General features: G+C 40.8%; 1 protein-coding gene across 4 annotated transcripts in view; it reads left to right on the forward strand.

Annotated features, from left to right (window-relative positions):
• Nucleotides 1-24,015, forward strand: part of RHOBTB1 (Rho related BTB domain containing 1) — a 127,573-nt gene extending 103,558 nt beyond the window's left edge. For all 4 annotated transcript variants that reach the window (XM_068257860.1, XM_068257862.1, XM_068257861.1 and 1 more), the window contains 7 exons: nt 2,026-2,211; nt 4,000-4,961; nt 8,298-8,416; nt 11,062-11,212; nt 12,574-12,662; nt 16,043-16,148; nt 17,034-24,015. In XM_068257860.1, the coding sequence (XP_068113961.1) occupies nt 2,026-2,211; nt 4,000-4,961; nt 8,298-8,416; nt 11,062-11,212; nt 12,574-12,662; nt 16,043-16,148; nt 17,034-17,206 (1,786 nt within the window). In that variant the 3' untranslated portion in view covers nt 17,207-24,015. The remainder of the gene's footprint in view (nt 1-2,025; nt 2,212-3,999; nt 4,962-8,297; nt 8,417-11,061; nt 11,213-12,573; nt 12,663-16,042; nt 16,149-17,033) is intronic.
• Nucleotides 24,016-25,500: the final 1,485 nt, after the last annotated feature.

A 25,500-nucleotide genomic window follows, 5' to 3' on the forward strand; every position in this document is an offset into this window, starting at 1 on the left:
TTGTAAAGCCGGAATTGACTTCAGTGAGAGATTATTAGAGCAGGGCTGTACAGATCAGCAGTTGTGCTGCAATGCTGGTCACGTAGTGAACGTCTTTACTCCACAAAGCTGACGTCATCGTCACAAGGACTAGATCGTTCCGAAAACAGTTTATAACCTGTCAAATGGTATGGGGCGTTCCGGTGCTGTAGAGCGATCATGTGTGTAGCAGCGGGAGCTCAGTAACAATAACCATCCGAACCAGGCGCATCACTTTGTCATTGTACAATTCCTGAATAGAAATATTACTGCCATTTGCAGGCTGCAGGCCCATCCTTTAATAAGACAAAGAGCAATATGCCCAATGCTGTAACACAAACCAGCCAATCAGCAATTACAATTCGTTACCCTGACTACTGTAGATTAGGGATGATCAATGATATGCAAATACTTCTTAGTTTATGCAAATTTATGTAATTTTTTTATGCAAATATATGCAGCTTGAAAGAAATTGGACCAATCCATTTAAACCTGGGTGGGACTTGATTGGTCCATTTTCAAGCTGCATATATTTGCATACAAATGTGCATAAATTTGCATAAACTCGGAAGTATCTGCATATCATTGATCATCCCTACTGCAGATAAATGTAAGGTGGGGTGTGTTTTCTGTGGGTCACTGGACATCGCTGAGGCCTCTGTTAAATAAGCCTGATAATTACGGCAAGCGATCAGGCTCATTTCACTCTATGGCTATGAAAACAGATCATCTTCTGATGATTTTATAATAGGCATTGATGTATATATGTAATTTTTAACAAGGAAAGATGCCTGCAGTGTTGGTGCATTAGCATATTATTTTTAGAAACTGTGTCTAGCGTGATCTTCCTGCCATTCTGTTGAGATCTAGAAAAAGAACAGGAGGTGTATGATCACGCGGCAATCCACATCTCAGCGCGAGAGGTTTCATATTAACTCCTACAGCGTTGTGTGGCACATCACAGCATAGAAGGCTACCAGCTTATTTCAGACATGTCGGCAGTGAAGGGTGATGACTGTATTCTGCTTTCTATAAAAGAACTGAAAGTGTGAAGAATTCTCATCTCTTCCTGTTTGATATGTTGTGTAGCAGAATTGCACGCTTGCTACTAATTTGCTACATACCCTTGCCTACTGGGAAGGGGGATTGAAATAAAGCCTTTCTCTATAAGAGCTGCAAACGCTAAAAGGACACCTGAAGTGAGAGGGATATGGAGGCTGCCATATTTATTTTCTTTTGAACAATATCAGCTGTCTGGTGGTCCTACTAGTCCTTCGGCATCAGTAGGCATCACACACCTGAAACAAGCATGCAGCTAATCCAGTCAGACTTCAGTCAGAGACCTCTGATCTGCATGCGTGTTCAGGGTCCACCATGGCTAAAACTATTAGAGGTACATGATCAGTAGGACATCAAGGCAACTGATATTGTTTAAAAGGAGATAAATATGGCAACCTCCAGATCCCTTTTAGTTCAGGTGTCCTATAAGCTGCACAGTAGATCTCCTTACCCAACCCAGATGTGTCATTCTCATGTAGGTCAGTGTCTGACCATACACACCTTGGGTGATAATTTGCTTATTAGGTGTTTATGTCAAAGAGGAACTGTGGTAATTCTGGGCGGCAACAGACACTTTTAAGTTTTTGCTGGACAAATTTGTCTACAATGTGGTGTCAGCTAAACCCTGGAACACATAGAAACTGTCTGAGTGGTATACAGTGAATGCAGTAGTAGCAGCAGCAGTGATATGGCAGTATTTGCCATCCACCATCCAATTTTAGAGATGAGATATTAATCACCCCTCAGTCTGCTGTCACCATATGCACTGATTATCTGCTAGATCAGTTCTAATAATTTAATAATAATGTGTAAGTTGTATTTTCTCCTACTGGCAGTAGCAGTATCTCAGTAAAAATGATGTATTATTTTCTAGGTATCGGTTGTTATTGTGCATCTATGATTACTGTATGTATAAGCTATTTATTGACTTATTTTTTTTTCCCTCAGATCTGATGTGGTTGTTCTTTGTTTCTCGATCGCAAATCCCAACTCCTTAAACCATGTAAAAACAATGTGGGCTCAAGAGATCAAGCATTTCTGTCCCCGGACCCCCGTCATACTGGTTGGCTGCCAGCTGGACCTGCGTTACGCTGATCTGGAAGCAGTTAATAGGGCAAGACGACCACTGGCGAGGTAAGTGCTTTGCATAGAAATACTCTCTAAATACACACAGGGTGCATCTCTCTATGCTTTCCTTCTGTCCTGTGCAAGAGTTCAGGTCCAATTTAAAGGACACCTGGAACTTAAAAAAAAATAAAAAAGTCAATAGATGGTCCACAGGCTTCCCAGGTCTTCCTTCACCCCTTGGTTCCTCTAGTGGGAACCTCTAAGCAATATTTGACTTTAATGTTGAAGATTTCTCGCGACTCCCCACAATGTACAAGCATTTACACAAGTTATGTGTGTACTTTGAAGCCTCATACACATGTGCCAGGACTGTCACTCGGCAAGCATTGGTACTCAATCCCTCAGGTGAAAGTTTGAGCCCAAGGCTATACAGATGCATCGCTAGCCTGCAGCGTAGCAATGAGTTCATGTTTCTATGAAGGGGGAAGAGGGCCAACAGCGTGGTGTATAAGAGAGCGGAAGAGAGCAGGCAGGGTGATAAGGTAAGTAATGCACTTGGCCAAGAAAATCCATCAGGCAGATCACATGGCCTACTGTACACATGTTACATTCACCTCAACTGATAACCATCCAGCGTGTGTACAAGGCTTAAGTTCCAGGGAATGGAGAGCCTGAACATTATAAATTATTTTTGTGTGCACATGGCAAATTGCCATGTGTCCTATGCTGATCAGTTGTGGCTTCCTCTCCCTCTTAATAAGCCCCTTGATTTACATTACCCCAGATTCTCAGTGCATGGCGCTATGGTGTGAAGGTCGTCCCCAATAATTAAACACCACTGGAGTGCTGAGAGCCAGCAGAAGTCTTTAAGCAGAAAATGGCTCTGCCTCTCTGTACAGACAAACTACTTATGACTATCTAATTGATCTGTGGTGAGATGCATAAAACACTCCTTTTATAATCTGTGCTTGTGCAACCAGTATCAGTTCGTGTCATGGGAGTGCCGTATAATGTTAAAATTTTACACTCTTCCAAATAGCTGCTGGATGGAGTCCATAATTCAACCGAAATTAAATCTGTGGTCGAAACAAGGTTAAATAAGGGTTATGAAAGTTGTCTTCATGTAAACCACAGGGTAGGGTGTCTCCTTTTTGTGGGTTGAACCTGCATAGGTCCACAGTGTTGGAATCTCTTTGCCATGTGATGATAGTAAGTTGTTTTGAAGTTTTGTTCTCACAAGAGCTGGTTTTATATTTCCATGTTCTCCCCACAACAATGTAATGTTCATTGATCCTGGAGAATTGATGAGAGTAGAGCATATACTGTTTACTTCCACTTAATTCCATTTCAGGTTTTTACTCTATATCTAACATTATATTATTTTACTCTATATCTAACATTACATCTTCAATTGGTGGGAGGAGGCTCCCTAAACATGTGATAAAGATTCTAAATCCATTTAAAAATAAAAGTTGGCCTAACTTGAAAGACAGCACAAGCCCTAAATAGGCGCACCATGCTACTTCGCTTTTTGCAATAAAATATCTGTACTGACCTGAGGAAGCGGGATTTAACCTGTGAGACGTGTCATCCTAGTGTTTTAATACTGTAGCCATTATCAGCTTGTGCTGTCTACTGGATGTTAAAATATCATCTAGCCCAGAATGGCATCCTATAAAAACAGATATCAAAAAAGGAAGAAGTTCAAATTAACAATTATTTCCTGGGTGTTTCAATAAAAAAAAATGTAGGATTTTTTTAAGAAAGCTATTTTTTTCCTTCTTTTTATTACCAGTATTTAGGAATTGATTACTAAATTAAAGGCATTAACTTTATGTTTTGTATCATCTGCAGACCCATAAAAAGGGGAGACATCTTACCACCAGAGAGAGGAAGAGAAGTTGCCAAGGAGCTTGGAATTCCGTATTATGAAACTAGTGTTTTTGATCAGTTTGGCATAAAGGATGTTTTCGACAATGCAATCAGGGCAGCTTTGATCTCCAGGAGGCATCTTCAGTTTTGGAAATCTCATCTTAAGAGAGTTCAAAAACCTTTGCTTCAGGCTCCCTTTCTCCCCCCCAAATCTCCACCTCCTGTTATTAAAATCCCTGAATCCAGCGAATCCAACATGAGCGATGCTGGAGAGTTGCTGGACAATTCGTTGTGTGCAGATATTATGTTTGTCCTTCAGGACCAAAAACAGATCTTTGCTCATAAGATTTACCTTGCTACCTCCTCCTCAAAATTTTATGATCTTTTTTTAATGGAGCACGAAGAGTTTCAAACGCCAGTTAAACGGCACTGTATGAAGGAGAAGCCTACCAGGGACTTGCTAATGAGGACATTAAGTCTAGACACAGAAGAGGACACAGATGGAGCTTCTTTAAAACCTACAAATGCCTGTCTTCGGATATCGAGAAGTGATGATACCTTATTAACTTCAGACTGTGAAGGAGAAGGTTGCCTTGCTTTATCATCTTGGAGCAAAGGCTTCCTCAGCATGCACCAAGAAGAGATGCTTAATCCAATCTCAAACAGGACTTGTTCAATGACTGTGGTCCACATGGACTCTTCCATACAGTACGGGCCTTTTAAGACTGTGTTACGTTTTTTGTACACAGGACAGTTAGATGAAAATGAGAAGGGCTTGATGCGAGTGGCACAAATTGCAGAGATCTTGGAAGTGTTTGACTTGAGGATGATGGTGGAGAACATTACAAACAAGGAAGCCTTCATGAACCAGGAGATCACTAAAGCATTCCACGTCAGGAAAGCAAATCGAATCAAGGAATGTCTCTCCAAGGCAACCTTTTCTGGTGAGAGAATTGTCTAAATTGTCTTTTGATTACAGGTCCTCTTATATTTGCCCAACCATCTACGGAACACCTCCGTCACAAATTGAATTGCAGATTTAGCACTTTCGCAGAGCCTAATTTATAAAACTTTGTGACAGCGTCATTGACCCCCTTCCACCTTTGTAATCTTCTTGGCCTCCTGCGTTGCTCCTGGCCATGTTTTCTTTATCTTGAAGCTGCAGTCCCCCTTTTTTTAAGTCTGTTTTCATTATCTTTTCAAAGGTCATATAGTATCTTCCCCCATGCAACTCATTAACTTTTGAAATAGGTGAATGTCATTCCGAAACAATCTACACATACTGATTGAGGAACTACTGTAAAGTGTAGATGGGTTATAATTGCTGCTGAAAGATTTATATCTGTTTGTTTAACTTCACCAGAAAGGGAAGTGTATAAAAATGATAAATCAGGCTTGATCATAAACATAAAAGTACTTCCATAGCGGTTAATATGTAAGCTAAAGTCCTCTTTTTACCCAAAAATTTACTTAATACATACGTTAAATAAATGTGATATTATTTACATTATGAAGTAACAGACATGTTTATCACAGTATGGTTTCCCCCGTTACTTATTTTCTATAACAGGTCATAGCTGCTTATTCGAAAAAAAAAAATTGTTGTTTTTTTTTTCAATCAAAATTGCCATTTATCTGATAATGTCAGCACTATGCACAGAGCGGGGTAATTGACACTACTTTTTTGTAGCCTACCCTACTATGACAACTGAAACATGTCAAGGAAGTCGACCAACAGCAAACTAGTTGAAGAAAATGTTTATTAGGAACACTACAGATGAGGCATTTCACAGTCTAAATCCCGCTTCACCTTGAGGTCAAATATGAGTGTCTTTATGCAGCAAGCTGAGAGCCCAGTGTGTTTGCTTCAACTTCTGTGCAAGACTCTTGACACAATTTAATTTAGACATCTGTGTTTTCAACCTGGTGTCTTGTTTGAAAGCTGGAGCTGGAGCAAAGAGTACATTTGGGTAAAATGATCTATTCTCTTTATCGTCTAACAGATGTGCAGCTCCCAGAAGGCAGGAAGTAGTGCTGTGCACTTTTTCTGTCCTCTCCAGTTTTTAAGCTTACCAATATTTTTTTACTGGGATCAAAACTTTTTGGTCATCTTAGGACCCCAAAACTTATTTTTGCTGAGGCTTCTTTGACCAATATAAATCTCAACGTTTGAATCTGCAGCCATAGTGTCTTTGGACAGCTTGATCTTTTGTCGCCCCCAAAAAATAATGTGAAGCACACAGTAGCACCTTGTAGATCATAAAACAATAACTCTCTTGTTCTGGATCTTAAGTACTAGAATAGATGAGAATCGCATTTGTCTGCTGCCCAGTGTCCTCCTTTCAGAAGATGTCCACAGGGTGGAAACTACGGAATGCCTCCTGTGTCCACATGATAGAATAATCCCTGAAACTGGAAGCCTCGGTCTATAATTACCATTTTGTATAGTTTCGGAAAGCATAATGACATCTGGAGGCAATTATGATTTATCTCGGTTTTCTAATCTACACCCTTTGCATCTACACCCTTTGCAGTTTAGCATAGCTTGTGGGGTGTTTATTAGTAAAATGTAGTATTAATAAATTATAAAATACAGGTCACTGATCACACAATTTTATAATTATCATGCCCATGCGATAATCTTAATAATAATTTATTTTTAATATGCAAAGCACCAATATATTGTGCAGCTCTGTATAATCAGGCAGCTTTGTGATGGGCATCTGTAGGCGATGTACCCACAACCTGCCAGCTGTGCCTGTGCACTTGTTTGCTAACATGATACAGGCAGCCAGGAGGCATACATACCACCGAGGCAGATCCAAGCAGGGTGGCAAGACGCAGGCTTTTTTTGCTGGCTAGTAACCTAGCCACACTGGGTGTTATGCACTGACACACATATGTTATGAATGCCACCATTCAGCTTCTTAAACTTGAGGATGGAAGACAATTGGTGGCCAACAGTTCAGAGGCAAATGAGCAGCTGAGTCATTCGTGTCAATTTGAAACAGGACTAAGGCTCCCTGCACACTGCAAATCCGTTTTCTGTTTCCGATCCCGATTTTCAGTTCCGATTTTCCCTGAATACATTCAACAGAAAATCGGATCAAAAAATGCAGCATGCAGTAAAGATTAAAAATCGGAATCGGAGGTAAAAACCGATTAAAAAGCGGAATCGGAAATGCATGCAGTGTGCAAGAGGCCTAAAAAGGGGATATAGATGACACACCTGCTTACAGGCTGTGACCCCTAAGGAGAAGAGTACCCTGCCCAATGGGACATAATCTGTAGGAGGCGGTAGAAGATAGTCCACAGAAGTTAAGGTATGGCTCTTGCCACTTTAAGACCAGAGCTGTCCATGCCCTTTTAAATGCTGTGATTGGCTCACAGCAGTTATGAGGTCAGGAGCCAATGGCAGGGATAAAAGCTCCCAAACAGGGTGTAGATTTCAATCCTCAAGGTCCGGAAGCAAGTTAAACATGTTGCATGACCACTATTGAAAATCATTGTTACATTTAAAATGCATGTTTAGACATACTTGCAAGAAGTACATATCTCCCAGAGTAAAAATGCTCTATAAATGACTTTCCTCTGATGTTGCTGTCTCTTACTGTAGGCAATAAAAATCTGACAGATCTGATAGGTTTTGGACTAGTCCATCTCCTTATGGGCAATTCGCAGTGCTTTCTTTATTCTTGCTAAAAGCACTCCCTGGAAAGGACCTATTTAAAGCTGTCAGCCAACCTGCCTACCCATTTGCACATTATTTTGGCAGTTGGGACTGAGCAACTGCCATTAAGTAAATGCCTTTGTAATTAAAAGAAAATCATGAAAATCCCCCATGGAGAGATGGACTAGTCCAAAACTTTTCATATTTTACTACCTACTGTAAGTGACAGCAACATAGGAGAAAAATAATTAATAGTGCATTTTAATCTATAAGAACTGTACTCCTTATTAGTATGTAAGCATGTATTTTACAATATTTCATGAAAGTAGTCCTTTAAAAGTAAAAGCAAACATAATGGGATGCTTTTTTTATGGCACCAGTGTCCTTACAATAGTCTTAATATTGATGTGGTTGTTTGGAGTGCAATACAGACATGCTCCATATCCTGTTATCCAACGATACAAAAACAGCGATACAATTTTATGTGCGTAATAGTTCCACGGAGAGCTGTCGTAAAACGGTAACAGTGGGGGTCATAATAGCATGATGTGAGGCCTATAAAGCCGTGTAAGTAAAGGCTTAAAGAACATGCTTTCGTATTTTATTGCAGATGTGACATTTAAATTGGATGACGGGAATATCAGTGCCCATAAGCCACTTTTAATCTGCAGCTGTGAATGGATGTCTGCAATGTTTGGAGGGTCATTTGTAGAAAGTGCAAATAATGAGGTATGTCCGTATACAGCTATACATCGTTAACCCTTGTGCAGTTATTGTGATTTTGCTGCTTTTTTTATGACTGGTGTTATTTATGGTTTTGTTTATACCCAGTCGTAGAGAGAGAAACAGTTTGATTGTGTAGGCATTATATGGATAAGTCATTACTGCACTCAGTCATCAGGTTCTGAAGCGTTTTCATACGTTGACCACATTTTTAACACTTTGTGATGTGGTCACAGTGCTAAATAACCATTCCAGTTGACAGCAATAGAAGAAAGATAAACAGTTTAAAAAGCAGAGGCAAAGGCAGCATAAGGGCGCTTTCACACTAGGAGCTCACGGCATTTTCCCGTCGGGTGAATTTATAACTTCTGCCGCTTATCAGCGTCACACCTCCCGATGTCACTCAACGCGTGCACAAAATTGGGTTCGTGCACACGTTGGCTAATGTGAAAGAGCCCTAAGGACTGAGTTACACCGTCCAGCATTTTGCACAGAATTTGCGCTGCATTTGCATTTTGAAAAACACTTTCTCATTCATTTGAACAAGAATCTCATAAAAATTGGCGTAATTGATTTTGCCACAATTCTGTTTTAAGTGAACGAGAAAGCGTTTTTCAAAAGGCGTACACTGTGCAAAATGCTGGCCAGGGTGCTTCAGCAGTTAAAGTCTTAGTGTAAAATAAGATTGTAATCAGTAATGCAATATGCTGACTTTTTTACTTCTCTTTTAAGATAGTGGCATGTCACTTCTAGTATTTACAGTAAAATCTGGTTAATGATTAATCCACCCTCCCAATTCAGAGTTTGTTGAAGTGCTGATGATGTGGAGTGCAGTGAGGCAATGTACAAACAAGGGGAGAAGGGGACATTTTGCAAGCTTTTTATAGGAATGAGCACACACTCCAGCTTGGTTACACTGAGTGGAGGCACACAGTAACAGCTTATACTATAACTATAACTACTATGACTTAACATTCCAGGATCTTGAAATTGCACTAAAATCAATAAGGGCGTTCCAACACTTGTGCACTTCTGTGCACTTTTCAGCAACACATCGAAGTTACAGTCTGATACATATTGATGAAGTGTGCTCAGGCCCTAAGTCAAGTATATTGTATTATTTCAATTATAAGCACACTTAAATAAAAGCATGCTAACACATTCATTGCAAGTTAATGCTTCCTTGCATCCGGTTCAAACAATATACTCAGTAGCCTGCTCCAGAAACAAAGCACAGGTATGCATTTATACAAGCCCTAACACTGGCAGCTGTCACTTATTAGTGATAATCTTTGTTTAAAGGAATACTGTAGGGGAGTCGGGGGAAAATGAGTTAAACTTACCTGGGGCTTCTAATGGTCCCCCGCAGACATCCTGTGCCCGCGCAGCCACTCACCGATGCTTCGGCCCAGTTTCCGGTTCACTTCCTGGAATTTTAGACTTTAAAGTCTGAAAACCATGGTGCCTGCGTTGCCGTGTCCTCGCTCCCGCAGATGTCACCGGGGCCCGGAGCATCGGTGCTTGGCTGCGCGGGCACAGGATGTCTGCGGGGGACCATTAGAAGCCCTGGGTAAGTTTAACTCATTTTCCCCCGACCCCCTACAGTATTCCTTTAAAGTCTAATGTAGCTCTGTCTACCCTGAAGCTATAGTCATAATTAAGAATGGTCCATGAGATGCAAGTAAGTCTGACTTGGTGCAGTTTTATGTAAATTTCTGCAGGCTGCATATATTTGTATAAAATTAACATCAACATTAAGATTTTTTTGCATCTCACTGACCATCCCTAGTCATAATCACTCTGATGATCAGATTATTTGCTCATTTCACTGGAGTAATCATATGGCTGCCTACTTCTTGCCACCTATGCCCAGAACGTGGGCTGCTACATCATCCATATCACATGTAGCAGCCCACTTCCTACATGGATATGGGCAGAGGCTGAGCAGGCTCGTGGAATCATTCCTCTGCAAGGCCAATGGTCATGTGACTGCTTAATGTATTCAGAAAAGAAGCCAGCTGTTATGGTAGTCGTGACTACTGCTTTGGGTGTGGGGTGTTTTATCTACATTTGTTAGTCCAAGTGGTCCCCTTAGGACCTTATCCTGCTTGTTAGAGGAAGAAAAGGCAGGATTCCATAGATGTAAATATGTTTATGTACCTAGGCAGCATGGTGGTGCAGTAGTTCTGGTGTAGTAGTAAGCACTCTCAGCTCCCAGTGCTAAACTCCTAATTTCAAATCTGGGTCAGAATTTGATGTCCATGATGTTTGTGTGTTCTCCACATGTCTGTGAGGATCTCCTCCTACCTACCAAAAAAACATACCCATAATGTAATATATCCCCCACCCCAAACATTGAGATAATAGACAATGTCTATGGTAGGGATTAGATTATGAGCTCCTTTGAGGGACAGTGAATGACACGACTATGTACTCAGTAAAGTGCTGCAGAAGAGGTCAGCGCTGTATAAATACATGATAAAGCATGTGTTTTTGCTTTTTTGCTGCTCAGTGCTTAGTAGAGAAAAGCTTCTCAGATTGTGTTGTTTTCTATTTGATATAAGCATAATGTTTACACAGTGCAAAGACTCTTGTGTGTGCAGAACATGAGAAAAGACAGGCATCAAAAGAATAATTTATTTGTTTTTTAGGTCATGCTTCCTAACGTAAGCAAATATTCAATGCAAGCGGTCTTGGACTATCTATACACCAAGCAGCTGATCTTCACACCAGACATGGATCCACTGGAGCTGATTGCTTTGGCCAACAGAATCTGCCTTCCACATTTAGTTGCTCTTACAGGTAAGATCTCCCATGTCATTCTCAATATAGCGGTATTTTATGAACACCCAGAACTTTTTAACTAGCTAATTAACTTCCCAGAGACTAAGCAGACCTCACGCAGATAGTGTTCATAATAGGTATTGAACCCAAGACCCCATTGCTATAACTAACCACTGAAGGTGGCCATAGTCATTAAACCTAAGTCTAGAAACTGGTAGGCCTGCAAAGATCCTCAGAAATGTTAGCATTGTTGTAATTTACAGATGGGAGTGAATGAGATAAACAGAGATGGTCATCGGGATGCAAGTCATTTTGATAAAGCAGATGAACCAGCAGTGAACCATTTAAAATAACTACTTATTGATTTTGATCGGTCCAATTTCAAGTTGCATGCAGGTTATCTAAAAATTGAATGCTAGTCAAAATTATTTGCATCTCATTTACCATTTAAAGTTTGGTTAATGAAATGAAATGGCTCTGTCCATCCCCAAAAATGCCCTCGCATATGGCCCGCAACGCAATCCTGCCCTAGACGATTCAAAGCTTTGTCTTCTTAAAGTGTACCCAAGGTGACATTTGACATGATGAGATAGACATGTGTATGTACAGTGGCAAACAGAAAAAGAACACAGCCTAGTTATTTGTATATCTGAAAGAGTTACCATTCAGGCATGCAAGTGACAGTTTTTCTGCAGTTGGGATCCTGTCAGACTGTGTAACCTTCATTGTTAAGGCATTACATGCATAAAACACTTGCCTAGCAGAGAACAGCTTCTGAGTGCAAGGGGTAGATAAAAATAAGTCAGTAACTCATATATTTTAGCTGAGAGGCACCTGAAGAAATGTGTCATTGAGCTGAGACCATTTTTGGGAGTTGGAGGATAGATCAAATTGTTTATCTCATCAATTTATTTTCGATTTTGGTTTGTGATGGTTGCTATGGTTATGTGATGCTCTCCCAATGTTGAGCTGAATACAATCCGACCTAGAATCTGTTTTGTGCAGTGAATATTGACCGTTCCTAGCAAATGGCAGGTCTGTGGGACAATTAGCCACTGTAATGCTAGCGGCTAGCCATATTTTTTCCATCTGTCTGTAGATATTAATATAATTACATTTTGTTGGGTGATATTAATAAACCTTATTGGGATGTTTCTGGAGCTTGTACAAGGATAAGAGGACAGAATAAGCAGTAAATTCTGCCGACGGTAAGGTAGATTCACACTATAACACATTCTTCCATTCTGTTAAATGATGAGGTCAGTTTTACATGTAGACTATTAATAGATTCCGCATCCTGTGTATATTTTAATGGGAGAGATATTGCTGTATTATTTATAATGGTCGTCACAGAGTGTAAAATGTGCTTTGTCCTGCAGAACAACATGCTGTGCAAGAGCTGACCAAGGCTGCAATGAACGCGGTGGATATTGATCATGAAGTGCTGACTTACCTGGAATTGGCTCAGGTCAGTATTACGGCCGCGCTCCATCCAGCTCAGTACAAGCGCCAGGGGCGGCCTGTGGCCGGGAGGAGAGCAGATGGGATTGTCTGTGTCTTCCAGCAGAGATGATTTCAGTCAGAAATCAGACAGTCATGAAATTGTTCATCAGAAGACACATGCAGATATTCAGCAGAGCACACTTTACTGCCTGTCTTCGCTCAAGGGCCGTGTATTTTTAAAGGACCACTGTCCCATAAAAAATCTTACAATTTAAAATGCACATTTATAAGAAGTATATTCCCCAAGAGTAAAAGAAGGTAAAACTTACGTTTCTCCCATGTTTCTGTCTTCTACAGTAGGCAGTAAAAATCTAACAGGTTTTGGACTAGAACATCTCCTTTTGGGGGGGAGGGCGTTCTCAGTATTTCTTCTATTTTTTAAAAAGGCACTCCCTGGAAAGGATCTGTATAAACATACCAGCCAACTTCCCTACTCGTTGCACACTATTTTGGCAGTTGGGCTTTGCATCTACCATTCATGAAATGCTTTTAACAATTAAGAAAACCCTGAGAATTCCCCATGTGGAGATGAACTAGTCCAAAACCTGTCAGACTTTTACAACCTATTGTAAGTGACAGCAATGTCAGAAAAAATAAATGTAATAGTGCATTTTACTCCAGGCAGAATGTACTTTCTATACATACACGTGAATTTTAAATTTTACAATTTTTTGTAACAGTGGTCCTTTATACAATGTGCACTTTAATCAGCCTTTCTAATGTTACAAAAATGCTGGTTTGAATTTCATAATTATTTTAATTTTGCGTAAGAATTTTAGAAATCGGCTTTGGGTATAACTAAACATGAACTCTGCATGCTATTTAAAGAGACTCTGAAGCGAAGATAAATTCTATTTTTTAACTTGTATTCCTGTCCATCACCATAGCAGCTGCTAAACCGCCGCTATCCCGCGGCAAAACGAAGGGTCTATATCCCCCAAATCCCCTCCGTGGTGCCCGGGGAGCGCTTCCTGAATGAGGCAGAGCTAATGGCTGTAGCTCTGCCTCTCAGCGCGTCAATCTCGGCTGATCGCCGCCTCTCCTTGGCCCTCTCAATCTTCCTTCACAGAGAGGGGCGGGGAGAGGCGGAGATCCACGCGTCGATTGACGCACATGGAGGCGGAGCTACAGCTGAAAGCTCTGCCTCCAGGAGCAGCAAAATCCACGACCAAGAAAGTTGTGGATTTTGCAGGGGGATTTGGGGGGTATTAACCCCACGTTTTGCCGCGGGATAGCGGCGGTTTAGCAGCTGTTATACTCAGTGACAGGAATACAACTGTAGTGGCATATAGTAAACTGCAGGAAATTATTCAGGATACCCACTTTTATGGTAATTTTCCTGGTTTCAGCATCAGAAACACTTCCTACATCTATATATTGCTGTATATTGGTATGTAGCCCCACCCTCCAAAGGATGTTTAGCCTAGGCTGTTTAACTATAAAGAATTCTCCTCCCAGAGCATTCTGGGAGACCAGGCATTATTTTTACTGGGTTTGGAATTCTGAGGAACACACATTCCTCAGAGCTGCATCTGACAGGACTAAAGATGTCGCCATCAGTGATACATTTCACACCGTAAATCGGGGTGAGGAAAAATCTTACAGTGGGCAAACACTGACTAAATGAATATCCAAAAAATAATAAGCAATTTTGTTCATTACGCTATTTTCACCACAGTTTCTCTTTAAAGTGACTCTGGCACTTCCAATCCTCACATGAGTAGTGATGAGGAAAAAAAAATATGCTACATCATTAACCTCCTTGGCGGTTAATTATTTCAGCAAAAATTGCAGAATTCCAATTTTTTTTTATTTTTTTTTTAATGTTTCATGTAAAGCTACCAGAGTGGTAGCTACATGCAACACCACTAAAGGGCGCATGTGGCCCTCTAGTCCGATCGTCGCCGGCATCTATAGCAAACAGGGGAACGCGTATATAACGCGTTCCCCTGTTTGGCTTCTCCTGTCGTCATGGCGACGATCGGGATGACGTCATGGACGTCAGCCGACGTCCTGACGTCAGGCACACCCGATCCAGCCCATAGCGCTGCCCGGAACTCATTGATCCGGGCAGCGCAGGGCTCTGGCGGGGGGGGGGCCTCTTCAGCCGCTGCGTGCGGCCGATCGCCGCAGAGCGGCGGCGATCAAGCTGTGCGCGCGGCTAGCAAAGTGCTGGCTGCGCGCACAGCAATTTACAGAATGAAAATCGCCCCACCAGGGGCTGAGATCTCCCCCTGCGCGGCATAGCCCGAGCTCAGCTCGGGCTTACCGCCAGGGAGGTTAAAGAAACTGATCGTATCAAGGCCTGCAGCTCCTGATCAGTTAGCTGGCAGATAGTTAATTAAGCAGCTGCTAGAGCCTTTTTTTTAGGCTAAATTGAATTTTGCACATTAGAGAAAATGTTTTACTCAGCACAAATAATGCAGTCAGTTCAGATTTTGAAACGCACAGTTCTGCATATGGAGGCTGCCATGTTAATCTTCTTTTAACCACTTAACAAGTAGACTTATAAAAAACGTCCTGCTAGAGCCTCTTAACGGCTCCAGGACGTTTTTATAAGTCAACCAGTGCTGCTGCCGCTGTGCGCGTGCACGCTCCTGCGCGTACACGTGCGTTCCCGCGCGCGTGCACGTGGGATTAGTGGAAAAAAGAAACACTATAGAAAAAATACACCTTTATTTCCAGATACTATATTGTCACCATACTTTGTACTAGGGACACAATTAAAATATTTTGATAACCAGGATAAATAGGCAAATACAATGTGTGGGTTTTATGTACAGTAGCAGTGTATATATTAAAACTATAGGGGATGAAATTGGAGAAATTGTGTATTTTTTTTCATTTTTTCCTTGTTTTTCCCTTTAAAATGCATAGAAAATAAAGTAATTACTGAAAACAAATATCAACCCCAAAAAGCCTAATTGGTGGTGAATCATTTCATTGTGATTAGTAGTAATTAAGCTATTGGCAAACGAAAGGGATGAGCACTGAAAGGTGAAAATCGCTCTTGTCTGTGTAAAAACCGCTTTGGGATGAAGTGGTTAAAGAACACTACATGCTGGGCCAGTCTCCCGCCTCTGATGCTTTTTGACCTAGAGCAAGTATACAGATCAGATAATCTGACTAAGGTCTGAGTACATGCCTGTGACTCAGAAACTACTAAAACTTCATGATTTGCAAGGCAACTGTAAAAGGGAATAAAGATGGCTGCCTCCATGTTTTTCCTTCACTTCCTACTTCCTTTAATCTGATCCCATCATGTCTGGTTCAGTGACTCATGCAAAATGTGATTGAATTTACCTGTGGATTTAGTAGTAACAGAATTGCATATTTCTCTTCCAGTTCCACAATGCACATCAGTTGGCTGCCTGGTGCCTACATCACATCTGCACCAATTATAACAGTGTCTGCTCCAAGTTCCGCAAAGACATCAAAGGAAAATCTGCTGGTAGGTAGTTTTTCATAGCTTCCATACAAACCCATTACTACATGCTTTGTACATCACCTTGCATACCCAGAAGTCAGAATGCGTTCTGTTGCCAAACTAGATGCAAGGATCTCTGGAAACTGGTTGCCCTGGTGATAGTGTCTGCTGTTGTATGGATGCTTGCTATTGGTTTTAGTCTCACTAGAGGCCCCCTGTAATATTGTCCTGTAATTTTTTCCTGTTATAACAATGCTTTGTTCTATTATACATGACATTAAAAATGTCTCTATGCTCATCCGCCTCAAAGTAAGTGATTTGGACGCACAGCTTAGTAGGCATTTAATTGACGCCAGTGCTAAATATCACTAATCGGGCACCCAGGCGGTGAGTTGGGCGCCTGCAGGCATAGTAACTGATCATCTTTCATGTGATTAGGTTTGATTAGGTGGGGGGGGGGGGTTGTTTTAGCCACTTAGAGGGGGCTTTAGGATTAGGCTTAAGCTTTAGGTGGGTGGTTTGTTTTAGGCACTAGGAGGGAAGATTAGGTTTTAGGTGGGTGTAATTTTAGGCACTAGGGGGAAGGTTCAAGTGAGCATGAGTACCGGGTTTGCCAATAGTTAAATCATTTAAATGAATTATATTTTTACTTTCGGCAACCCTCGTGCGCCCAACTTATGCAGCGGCAGCCTTGCCCCCCTCACCCCCAACTTTTCTGGTTCTTCCCCCATTGGTTTTCTCTGAAAATTGGTTTCCACAGATCCAACCATCCTCATAAGCATGTTACCACGCACATCATCATTTCCTGACACCTGTCATTCTGGGACATGTCTAATTTTGTTATTTGTCTTCCTAAAAGGAAAACTAAAAATAAGATATATTCAAAGACGCTTTGTATTTTTCTAACAGAAAATCAGGAATACTTTGAAAGACATAGATGGCCACCAGTTTGGTACCTGAAAGAAGAAGACCACTACCAACGAGTGAAGAAAGAAAGGGAAAAGGAAGACAGTGTCCTTAATAAACACAGGTCCAAACGCAAGTGGTGCTTCTGGAGCTCATCGTCCGCGGCCTTTGCCTAAGCAATGCCTTCATTGCCGACTTGAAAAACAACACGTGTATGAATATTGTCTTAATGTTCAAACAAGCTGTACAGTAGTAACCTTTTTGAAGCACTGATTTCAATCCACGTGTGTGCATTTATTGTTTTTTATAAGATCAAAGCACAATTCACTTCAGGCAGGTCAAAAAGCTTGTTACTTTCAACCGGAAGGGGGGTCCGCTTAGACCCCGTGCGTCACTGTAAAAGTTTAAAGCTGTAAAAATTGTACGGTCAGCTGTGTGTTGACCTACGTAAGACGGATAGATGAGTGTAAATGACACTAAATACAGGGATCTCTAATTCTGGAGCAAATAAGCCAATACAAGGACATGCGCTTACGCAGAATAACGTTATGTTGCCCAGCGCAAGCTCCATCTGTTTTGCTCGTACTGTGTTCTTAAAAAGTTGGGATCAAGGTTGTGTAGCATACAGGATAGCGTTGTTTTTTTTACGCTAGCCTTTGTCTAGGACAATCATGTTTTAAAGCTGTATGTGCTTGTGTTACTGCTTAAAACCAAGCTTTTGGAAATCGAAAAAAGTCAAATTCAGGTATTTAATTTTATTTTTTTTGTAAAAAAAAATTGGTCTGCACTTTCTTTGCGATCAGCAGTTCAAGCAATGTGCCCGCCTAAAAAGTCTGATCTTGGGAGTCCCGAAGAGTAGGATTCTTTGGGACTGGCTAAATAAAAATGGAAAGCCTAATGTCGGTATTGACTCTTTATAGCTTACAGACCTAAAAATCGGATTGTAGGAGTTTGTAAGATATAGAAATGGGCTTTGTCTTGTTTGCAGCTAAGAAGATTTGCCTTAGCGGCTTAGTCCTAGAACCAGACTAGAGTAGCCTTTTGCCCATTCTACCGGTATGGCCAATCCATTTGCTACGGCTCAGCCTTACCTTTCTAACAAGCATTGCTTTAAAGTGATCAAGGATTTGGCAAAAAGGCACAGCTTGGCAACAAACAGTATGATTTTTGTTGATTTTTTAATCTTTTTTTGTTCTGCTCTTTAACGAAAATATAAATAATCAGAGCTCCAATATGTCTATTGTTCGAAAATAAATTGAAATAGCGTATTTATAGGAATAGCAACAAAACAAAATCCCAACATAAATATCTGTGGGGTTTTTTCTGTCTCTCCCAGATAGAATTATTAACCTGTAGGTGAACACTACAACCCAGCAAACATCTGGTTTCCCTCTGCATTGGAAACTGCTTTTTTTATACTGTCTTACTTTGAATAGTTCAATATTCATGTTATGTGAAATGCCTACGCTAGACTGGAAGGGCTCTCTTCACAGGGATATTCAGGGCAACTTTTAAACCCTGTCTGCAGACAAAAACGTGTTACTATCTTTATGACCTAAGCTAAGTACTAACCTTCTTTCCATTGTTGTATCACATTTACTAGTTGTGCTCTTCCACCTTCAGTGTGGTGAAGTGATAATGTGAAATGGTTTAAAGAGAACCCGGGCAGTCTGTGAAAGCCTATGTGATCTGTAACAAGAGCAAGGATGTTAGCCATTGCCTGTGCTGTTTTTCAATATATACGCTGCTGTTCCACAGATCTTACTGTTTCATGTAATCGGGTTACATGTGTAAATGCTATGCTTCCAACTCTTACTTGGAATATGAAGCCTTGGATGTAATACTTAAAGGTCAACTAAATCCAAAACTGAACCAGGCAAATTCCCAAAGTAATGAAATGTAAATGATGAGAAGTATCTTTGGAGCTGAACTTTTAATATAGGAAAACTTTTTGAGCAGCTTTGCTTGCCCATACCTACCCATATGGCTTAAAACTAGTGATGGTTGTGTCTCGGAGAACTCCTGGAGAAACATGTGATTTGTTTGATCAGCTGATAGATTCGTTAAGCTCTCATTTGCTGTGATCACATCCTGCTTTAGCACATGATCATGACTAGCAAATCAGAGATCTGATCACTTGTTTCTTCATGAGTTCTCTTAGACATGACCATCACTACTTAAAACCTCTCCTGCCTCTTAGCTTCCTATTAGCAACTGTATACCTCCTTCTTTCTGTTGACTACAAGTCTGGCCTCCTTATGGAGATGCATGGTTTCTACTATACTGTAGGATTACTGAGAAAAGTAGTTTTCATCTGTTGTACTTAGTGAGTCACATGATTGACCCACCCTCAAGTTAATTGCAAAACGGAGAGGAAGCAAACTGTACTGCACTGGCAACAGCATTTGGCCCATGAAAACCTTACTCCGTCCGCTACTTTGCTTTTATGCGCTCCATATATCCTGAATACTATTAGAAATTGCCTTGTTTACTTTTGGGTTGTGCTGGACTTTAAGATAGATCTCCCTGATTCAGCTAGCGGGCAATGAACATGCTGCTTATCAGATCACTTCACTAAGTGGCTCTTCTTCTGAGTACTGAGTGATTCAGAATCTAAAGGTAATCTATAGTTTTTTTGATGTTTTACCTATACATGTGAACGTGTTTCACTCAGTGTAAATAGTGTAATCAGTGCGTTTTAATGTTCTAAAAGCAATTTCTGTATGTATAGTTTGTAATTCTCTATGTGCAAGGGGCAGCCATATTTCCTCATTACATATGCAGGCTCTGCTTTGTAGTGTTAAGACGGTGGTTGTGCCTTATTGTTTATATCTCTTTCAATGCAAATCGGTGGGTCAGGCGTGACTCACCGAAAAGAATGCATATGAAGTGGCTGAGGTCTTATCTCAGCAGTTGTTGATTAGCGAGGCAGAACGATCACAATGAAATACAGATCTTCCTCCCCTCACTGAATATACTATAGCTTCCCTTCAAGTAAGCCATGACACAGAGGCTACAACACTCCATGGGGGTCTGCCAAGTTTTTCGCTTTTGTAGGCATATTGCTTAGTAACACTAATGCCCCCTGCCTACAAAGGGAGCTGAAAAACGTGGCCTATTGGCAGTACCCTATGGCTGTGTCAGTTCATGTCACTCTAACCTGATCACATCTTTGGGTTCACTTTAAACCATATGCATATATTTGAATTTCTGGACTGCCACATAAGCTATATCTGAGTACATTTCATTCAGACACTATTTTCAGGATGTGAATAAGGAACCTCCCCTTTGTTACGTAGTGAATTTCTATACTTCTGTGTATCAGTATTTCTTTACAAATACCTTCTCTTTCTTATTTAAATTTGGTTGTTGTGTACGTTTTCAGTGTTAATTATGAAAAAAAAGATGATGTGTATATTACAGGAGGAGATTAGCGCTGTTTTTTGGGCAGTTTATCATTATCACCACTTTAGCAGTTGTGTTGGGGGGCTGTTGCTGTCATGACTGTGTGCAATATATAATGCAGCTGTTGATCTTACCTACTACCTTTTTATTATGTAGCAACATGGAACTTAATGGCCCATAAAGCTTTACATAAGCAAGACTGTGACTGACAATGGATTATAGCAAACCTTAATACAAGTTCTCTGTTTTGTCACCTTTACAACTATTTTTATTGATTTGATTATGCTATTTTTGTTGGTGTTTGATCTCTTTGTGTGCATGGGAAAACTGCTTCCCAGTTATGCATATTTATATATTTTTTTTACACCTTTGTGAATGTTACTAATGTTTTTTTTTTTGTATTTTGGGTTTTAGTGTCCCTTTTTCTGTCTCTTATTATGGTTATGAATTAGTTGCCGGTTTTGACTGATCCTAGGCAAGTTTTGCCTAATTCTTACGCTTCTCCCAGATTAATGATGTTTGATTCCAGACCTGCTGTAGGCAGCTGTAGAAAATCTTACACAATGGCAGATACGATCAATTGTGATCGTGTTTCTGCTGATAGCCTGCAGTTTTGTACATTGATCTTTGACCCGTAATAAGTATTTTAACGAGATGTGCCAATCAATAGCCTGATTAGCCCACTACATGGATAAGCAAGGCCAGTTTTAGCATTCTCGTACTAGCAAGAGTTAAAGGATAAGTGGATTTTTTTGCTCACCCCAGTCATGACTCACCTGCTGCACTTACTTCCGTGCTGCTGATCAAATGCTACCAACGTCCGAAGCCCCGGCTCTAGGCCCCATCACTTACATCTGTTAGTATTTGGAGGCAGACAGACTCTTTTTATTAATATTGAGAGTGCCTAGTAGGAGTTTTAGGCCACTGCCTGCAAAGGAGTGTCATACGTTTTCTTGTGGGGCAAGCATATAAAAACGATCCCTATTCGACTCACTTGAAGCCAGTGGATACACAACACCTCCAATATAAACGGAGATTGTTGATTTCAATTGTCTGTAGACACAAAGGGAAGGGCCCATAGCCAACATTAATGCCAATCTCAGTCTGGGTTACCTACGCTAAAGCTACATACACATGCTAGATTAAACTCCCGATAAAGGTTACCTCTGGCAAGAATCTGTATTGTGTATGAGAGCCCTCTGTAGTCTACCATGCATGAACGCAATGTTCTCTCGCTCACTCACCCCGCCCGCCAGAAGCTGCTGCGTCATGTGCCTCTTCCTTCTATAGAGTGCTGCTCTGTTGTATGCCCCCTTCCTCCATAGTAACATGCACAGCGCTAGCCTCTAGGCTGGCGACATGTCTGTGTAGCCTCGCCCCTGTCACCTAGGGAATTGGGTCCCAATCCCTGCCCGGGGACAATCCTTCTATGTGTGTACAATAAGTGCATCTGCACGGGGACACAAATATCCCCTCATAGCCATGAATCTATGTTTTTATAGGAGGCACTGTGTATATTCTCTTGGCTTGTGTTTTATTTTTGCTGTGGGTTTGACAGGCCAGCCTTGTTAATTTACCACATGCAAGTTATCAGCTGAATTAAGAGAAGCATCATCTCCCTTTACTTTATACATAAGAGTTCAGAGACGCAGATGTGTCTCAAAACAATGCTTCCACCAGTAACATAGATGTGTTATAGCCCACAATGAAAGAGAAGCCATTTAACATTGCAGGGCAAGATTGTTCAGCCCCCTGTTATAACCTACAAGTTGTTTCGCTAAAAATGCTCCTGTTATCAGTTTTATGTAGAAAATGCCTTCACTTATTACCGCGTAAATGGCCACTAAACCTAAAACACAAGCTGCCTCTTCAGTCACCATTCACAACATTCACAAACATATCTGAAGCAATCCCTAAACGTTGCCAGAACGTGAGGCCTTGTTTACTATATATTGTGCTGCTCAATGAATCCATTTCAGGCTCATAGAAGGTTGGCTGCAGTATTTTTTTTTTTTTTCAATGAGGATATTGAACAGGAAGTCAGCTGGCAAAGTGTCGCAACCCACAGACACGAATTTAAGCTCCTTACATGTAATCTCTGTGTTATCCAAATGGATTTTATGTGGGTCAGCTTGTATTCTTGGTTCACTGGTATTCATTAATGGGCATGCACTCTGAGACTACACGGGCATTTATTCCAGAGAGGTTAAATTGCTTAAAGAGATGCACCATTTTCACTAAAAGAAACTGATAAACCTTTCAGTGGAGGCATCCTGTCCAAGTGGTTCAAAATCCCTCTTTGTTGACCCCTTCGACTGCAGTTATTTTGAGACGCATTGAAATTGTTTATGTAGTTTGAGAACCGTTTTTTGTTTTCTGGTCTGAAGTTGAAAACCATGAATTGTCAAGAAAGACTTTAATGCTCACATCTCCATTGTAGGTTATTTTAAGTTTATGCAGCAGACCTGGACTCAGAATAGACAATCTTTTTCTGTAGCCTATGGAGCTTCAGCTTGGGCAGCAGGGAGCTCTCTTTCTCTGTTTTTTTTATCAGTTCCTACCCTATGGTGTTTAGTTTTTTGATGGTCAGGATAACTGTCATAAGTCGTTTTGAGTCAGCATTTTCGATGTGTAGCATTAGACAGAGAAAGGGACTTGCACCTAGGAAGAGAATCTGGGGACAAAACCGTTTGTGTAATATACACTTGGGTTTCCAGGGCAACAAGTGTTTCGAGAATTTGTGGAATTCATTATGGCGCCCTCCATGCTCTCATGATAGAAACGTAAAGCCATGTGTAAAAAAAAAAAACAGAACAGGAGAAAATTGGCAGAAATTATTTTACTATTGATAACAGATGTTGGAAAAATATAGAATTCAGGTCCACTATAATGAAAATAGATTGTCCCTTTAAGTGATCACTTCATTCATGGGTAAAACTTCCAGTCTTGACTAAAAAAAAAAGTATTTCAGTAGGTAAAATCGTTTGTAAACCTCTTCTAACAGGAAATAATTCCCATAACCCTAGAGCTGTAGAAAGCCATATAAATATATACTGTACCATATACTGAAATTCAGGTTTTTAAAGGGGTTATTGTTGGCAATGCCGTTAGAAGTTTAATGTTGGAGATTCAGGTGCTAATAAACCAGAACAGCTCATTTGCAATATACCAGCAAAATAACAGAATAACTTCCCTTCGGTATAAGCTAGGCATTGGCATTGCTTACCTGGGGGAAATTAAGTCAATGTAAATGCCGTATGTATTGACTCAATAGGTGGGACTGACAGCCTGCTGCAATCACCCTTTTCTGCTGTGACCCTTTTAGGAATAACGTTTAGCCGTTGGTTTTTCACAACCAAAGCTTAGTTTGTAAACTTGCCAAATGTTACAACTCTATGAACGCACCTGGGGTATATGCAATAATATCCTGTTGTAATCTTTAATGTCAATTGCTTTAACCAAGTGGCTGGCTCATTTGGTTAATACAGCCTATGGCCTTTATCTTTGTGGTTATTTTATGTTTTTTATTTTGCAAAAAAAATAAAATGAAAGAAAATGTCAATAAACTTGTTTAAATACAGTGACTTTTTTCACGTGTGCTTTTTGTCTCCTTCGTTGTCTATCACAGTTGATTTTTAACAGAATACATGTGCTGAATGACTGGGTTGTAATTCTCTCTTCTACCTATGGAGGTCCCTCTAGAGGTAGACTTACATGTTCTGAAACTTTTTCTATCTAGCCACGAGCTGGCTATAGCATAGTGGTAAAGGAACTGCCTTTGATACAGGAGGCAGCGAGTTCCCATCCCCCTGCGCCTTGCCTTCTCTAGTGTCCAAAGTCCGTCCGCGTGCCGCATATGTGCGCCAGGCACGACACAGGAGGGCGCAGCGACAGGAGGTTTATTCTATAGGATAAAGATGGCAGTCTTCATAGTCCTCTCAATGCAGGTTCCCTTTAAGTACACGGTGGAAGGACTGTGTTTGCACAAAAGGCAAAAATATGTAAACACACTGAAATCGTTTTTTCCATTAATCCCTGCAGTGTTTGCACCTACATTAGAGGAACTTCTAATTCTTTATCAAAGCTGGAGTTTCAGTTTAAGAGGTGTGGTTGGAGCTTGGTAATTCCCTATTCAGCAAGAAAACCTCCAATCATTTGCGTGCTTTTACATAAAGGCCGGTGGTCTCATGAGCAGTAGAAGTGATGCTGTAGCACTATCCATGGCATCTTTCTGCTGAGTTATGAATCGCCCGTTTGCCATAGCCATAAAGCATACGCCCACCTGATATTCCAGTGTCTGGTTGAATCTGGTGTTTTATTGCACTAGAACCCACTCGAACTAACACCAACAGCCCAAATAATGAAGCCACTGTTACGTGAAATGAATAACATTGAATGTCTCATTACAATGGTAACTCTCAAGGGGTAACATATATTGGGCAGGAAGGGGACAGTGTGTAATACTGGGAACACACGATGCAATTTCCTGTCCGATCGACAGGTGATCGGACAGGAAGTTGTACCGTGTGTACATGTTGAAACTGATCCCAATCGATAAAAGGATCGATTTTCCGATAGTAACTTTACAAAATCAATTCCTTTCTTGATTAGAAACAAATCGAATGGGAAATCGCACCGTGTGTTCCCAGCATAAGGGCCGGGGCCCACTAGCGGCTGCATTTGCAATTTGAAAATAATTCACAATTTCTGGGTGGTAAAGTAGCATGATTTTCAGTGCAATTCAAGTTTACCCTTAATTGCCTTAAATGTGATCACAGCAAAAATGTTCCAGGCAGCTCTTTAGTGATTGCTCCGCGATCACAACGCTGCAGTGGAACCACTCCCACAGGGTCCCACCGCTGCAGTGCTTTTCCCATCACCGGCAATCTGAAAGTGCCGCTAGTGGGCCCACGCCCTAACACAGTCTTTACAGGGGCTAAAATCCTGCTTTCAGAAATATTTTAAATGACATAGTAGATGAAGATAGCTTTATTCCATGAAAAATATATGGTACAGTATATAAAACACCCCAAATTACAGTTATTACAATACAAGGTATTGATGC

Source organism: Hyperolius riggenbachi, chromosome 10, assembly GCF_040937935.1.
Source record: "Hyperolius riggenbachi isolate aHypRig1 chromosome 10, aHypRig1.pri, whole genome shotgun sequence".
In the NCBI taxonomy this organism is placed as follows: domain Eukaryota; kingdom Metazoa; phylum Chordata; class Amphibia; order Anura; family Hyperoliidae; genus Hyperolius; species Hyperolius riggenbachi.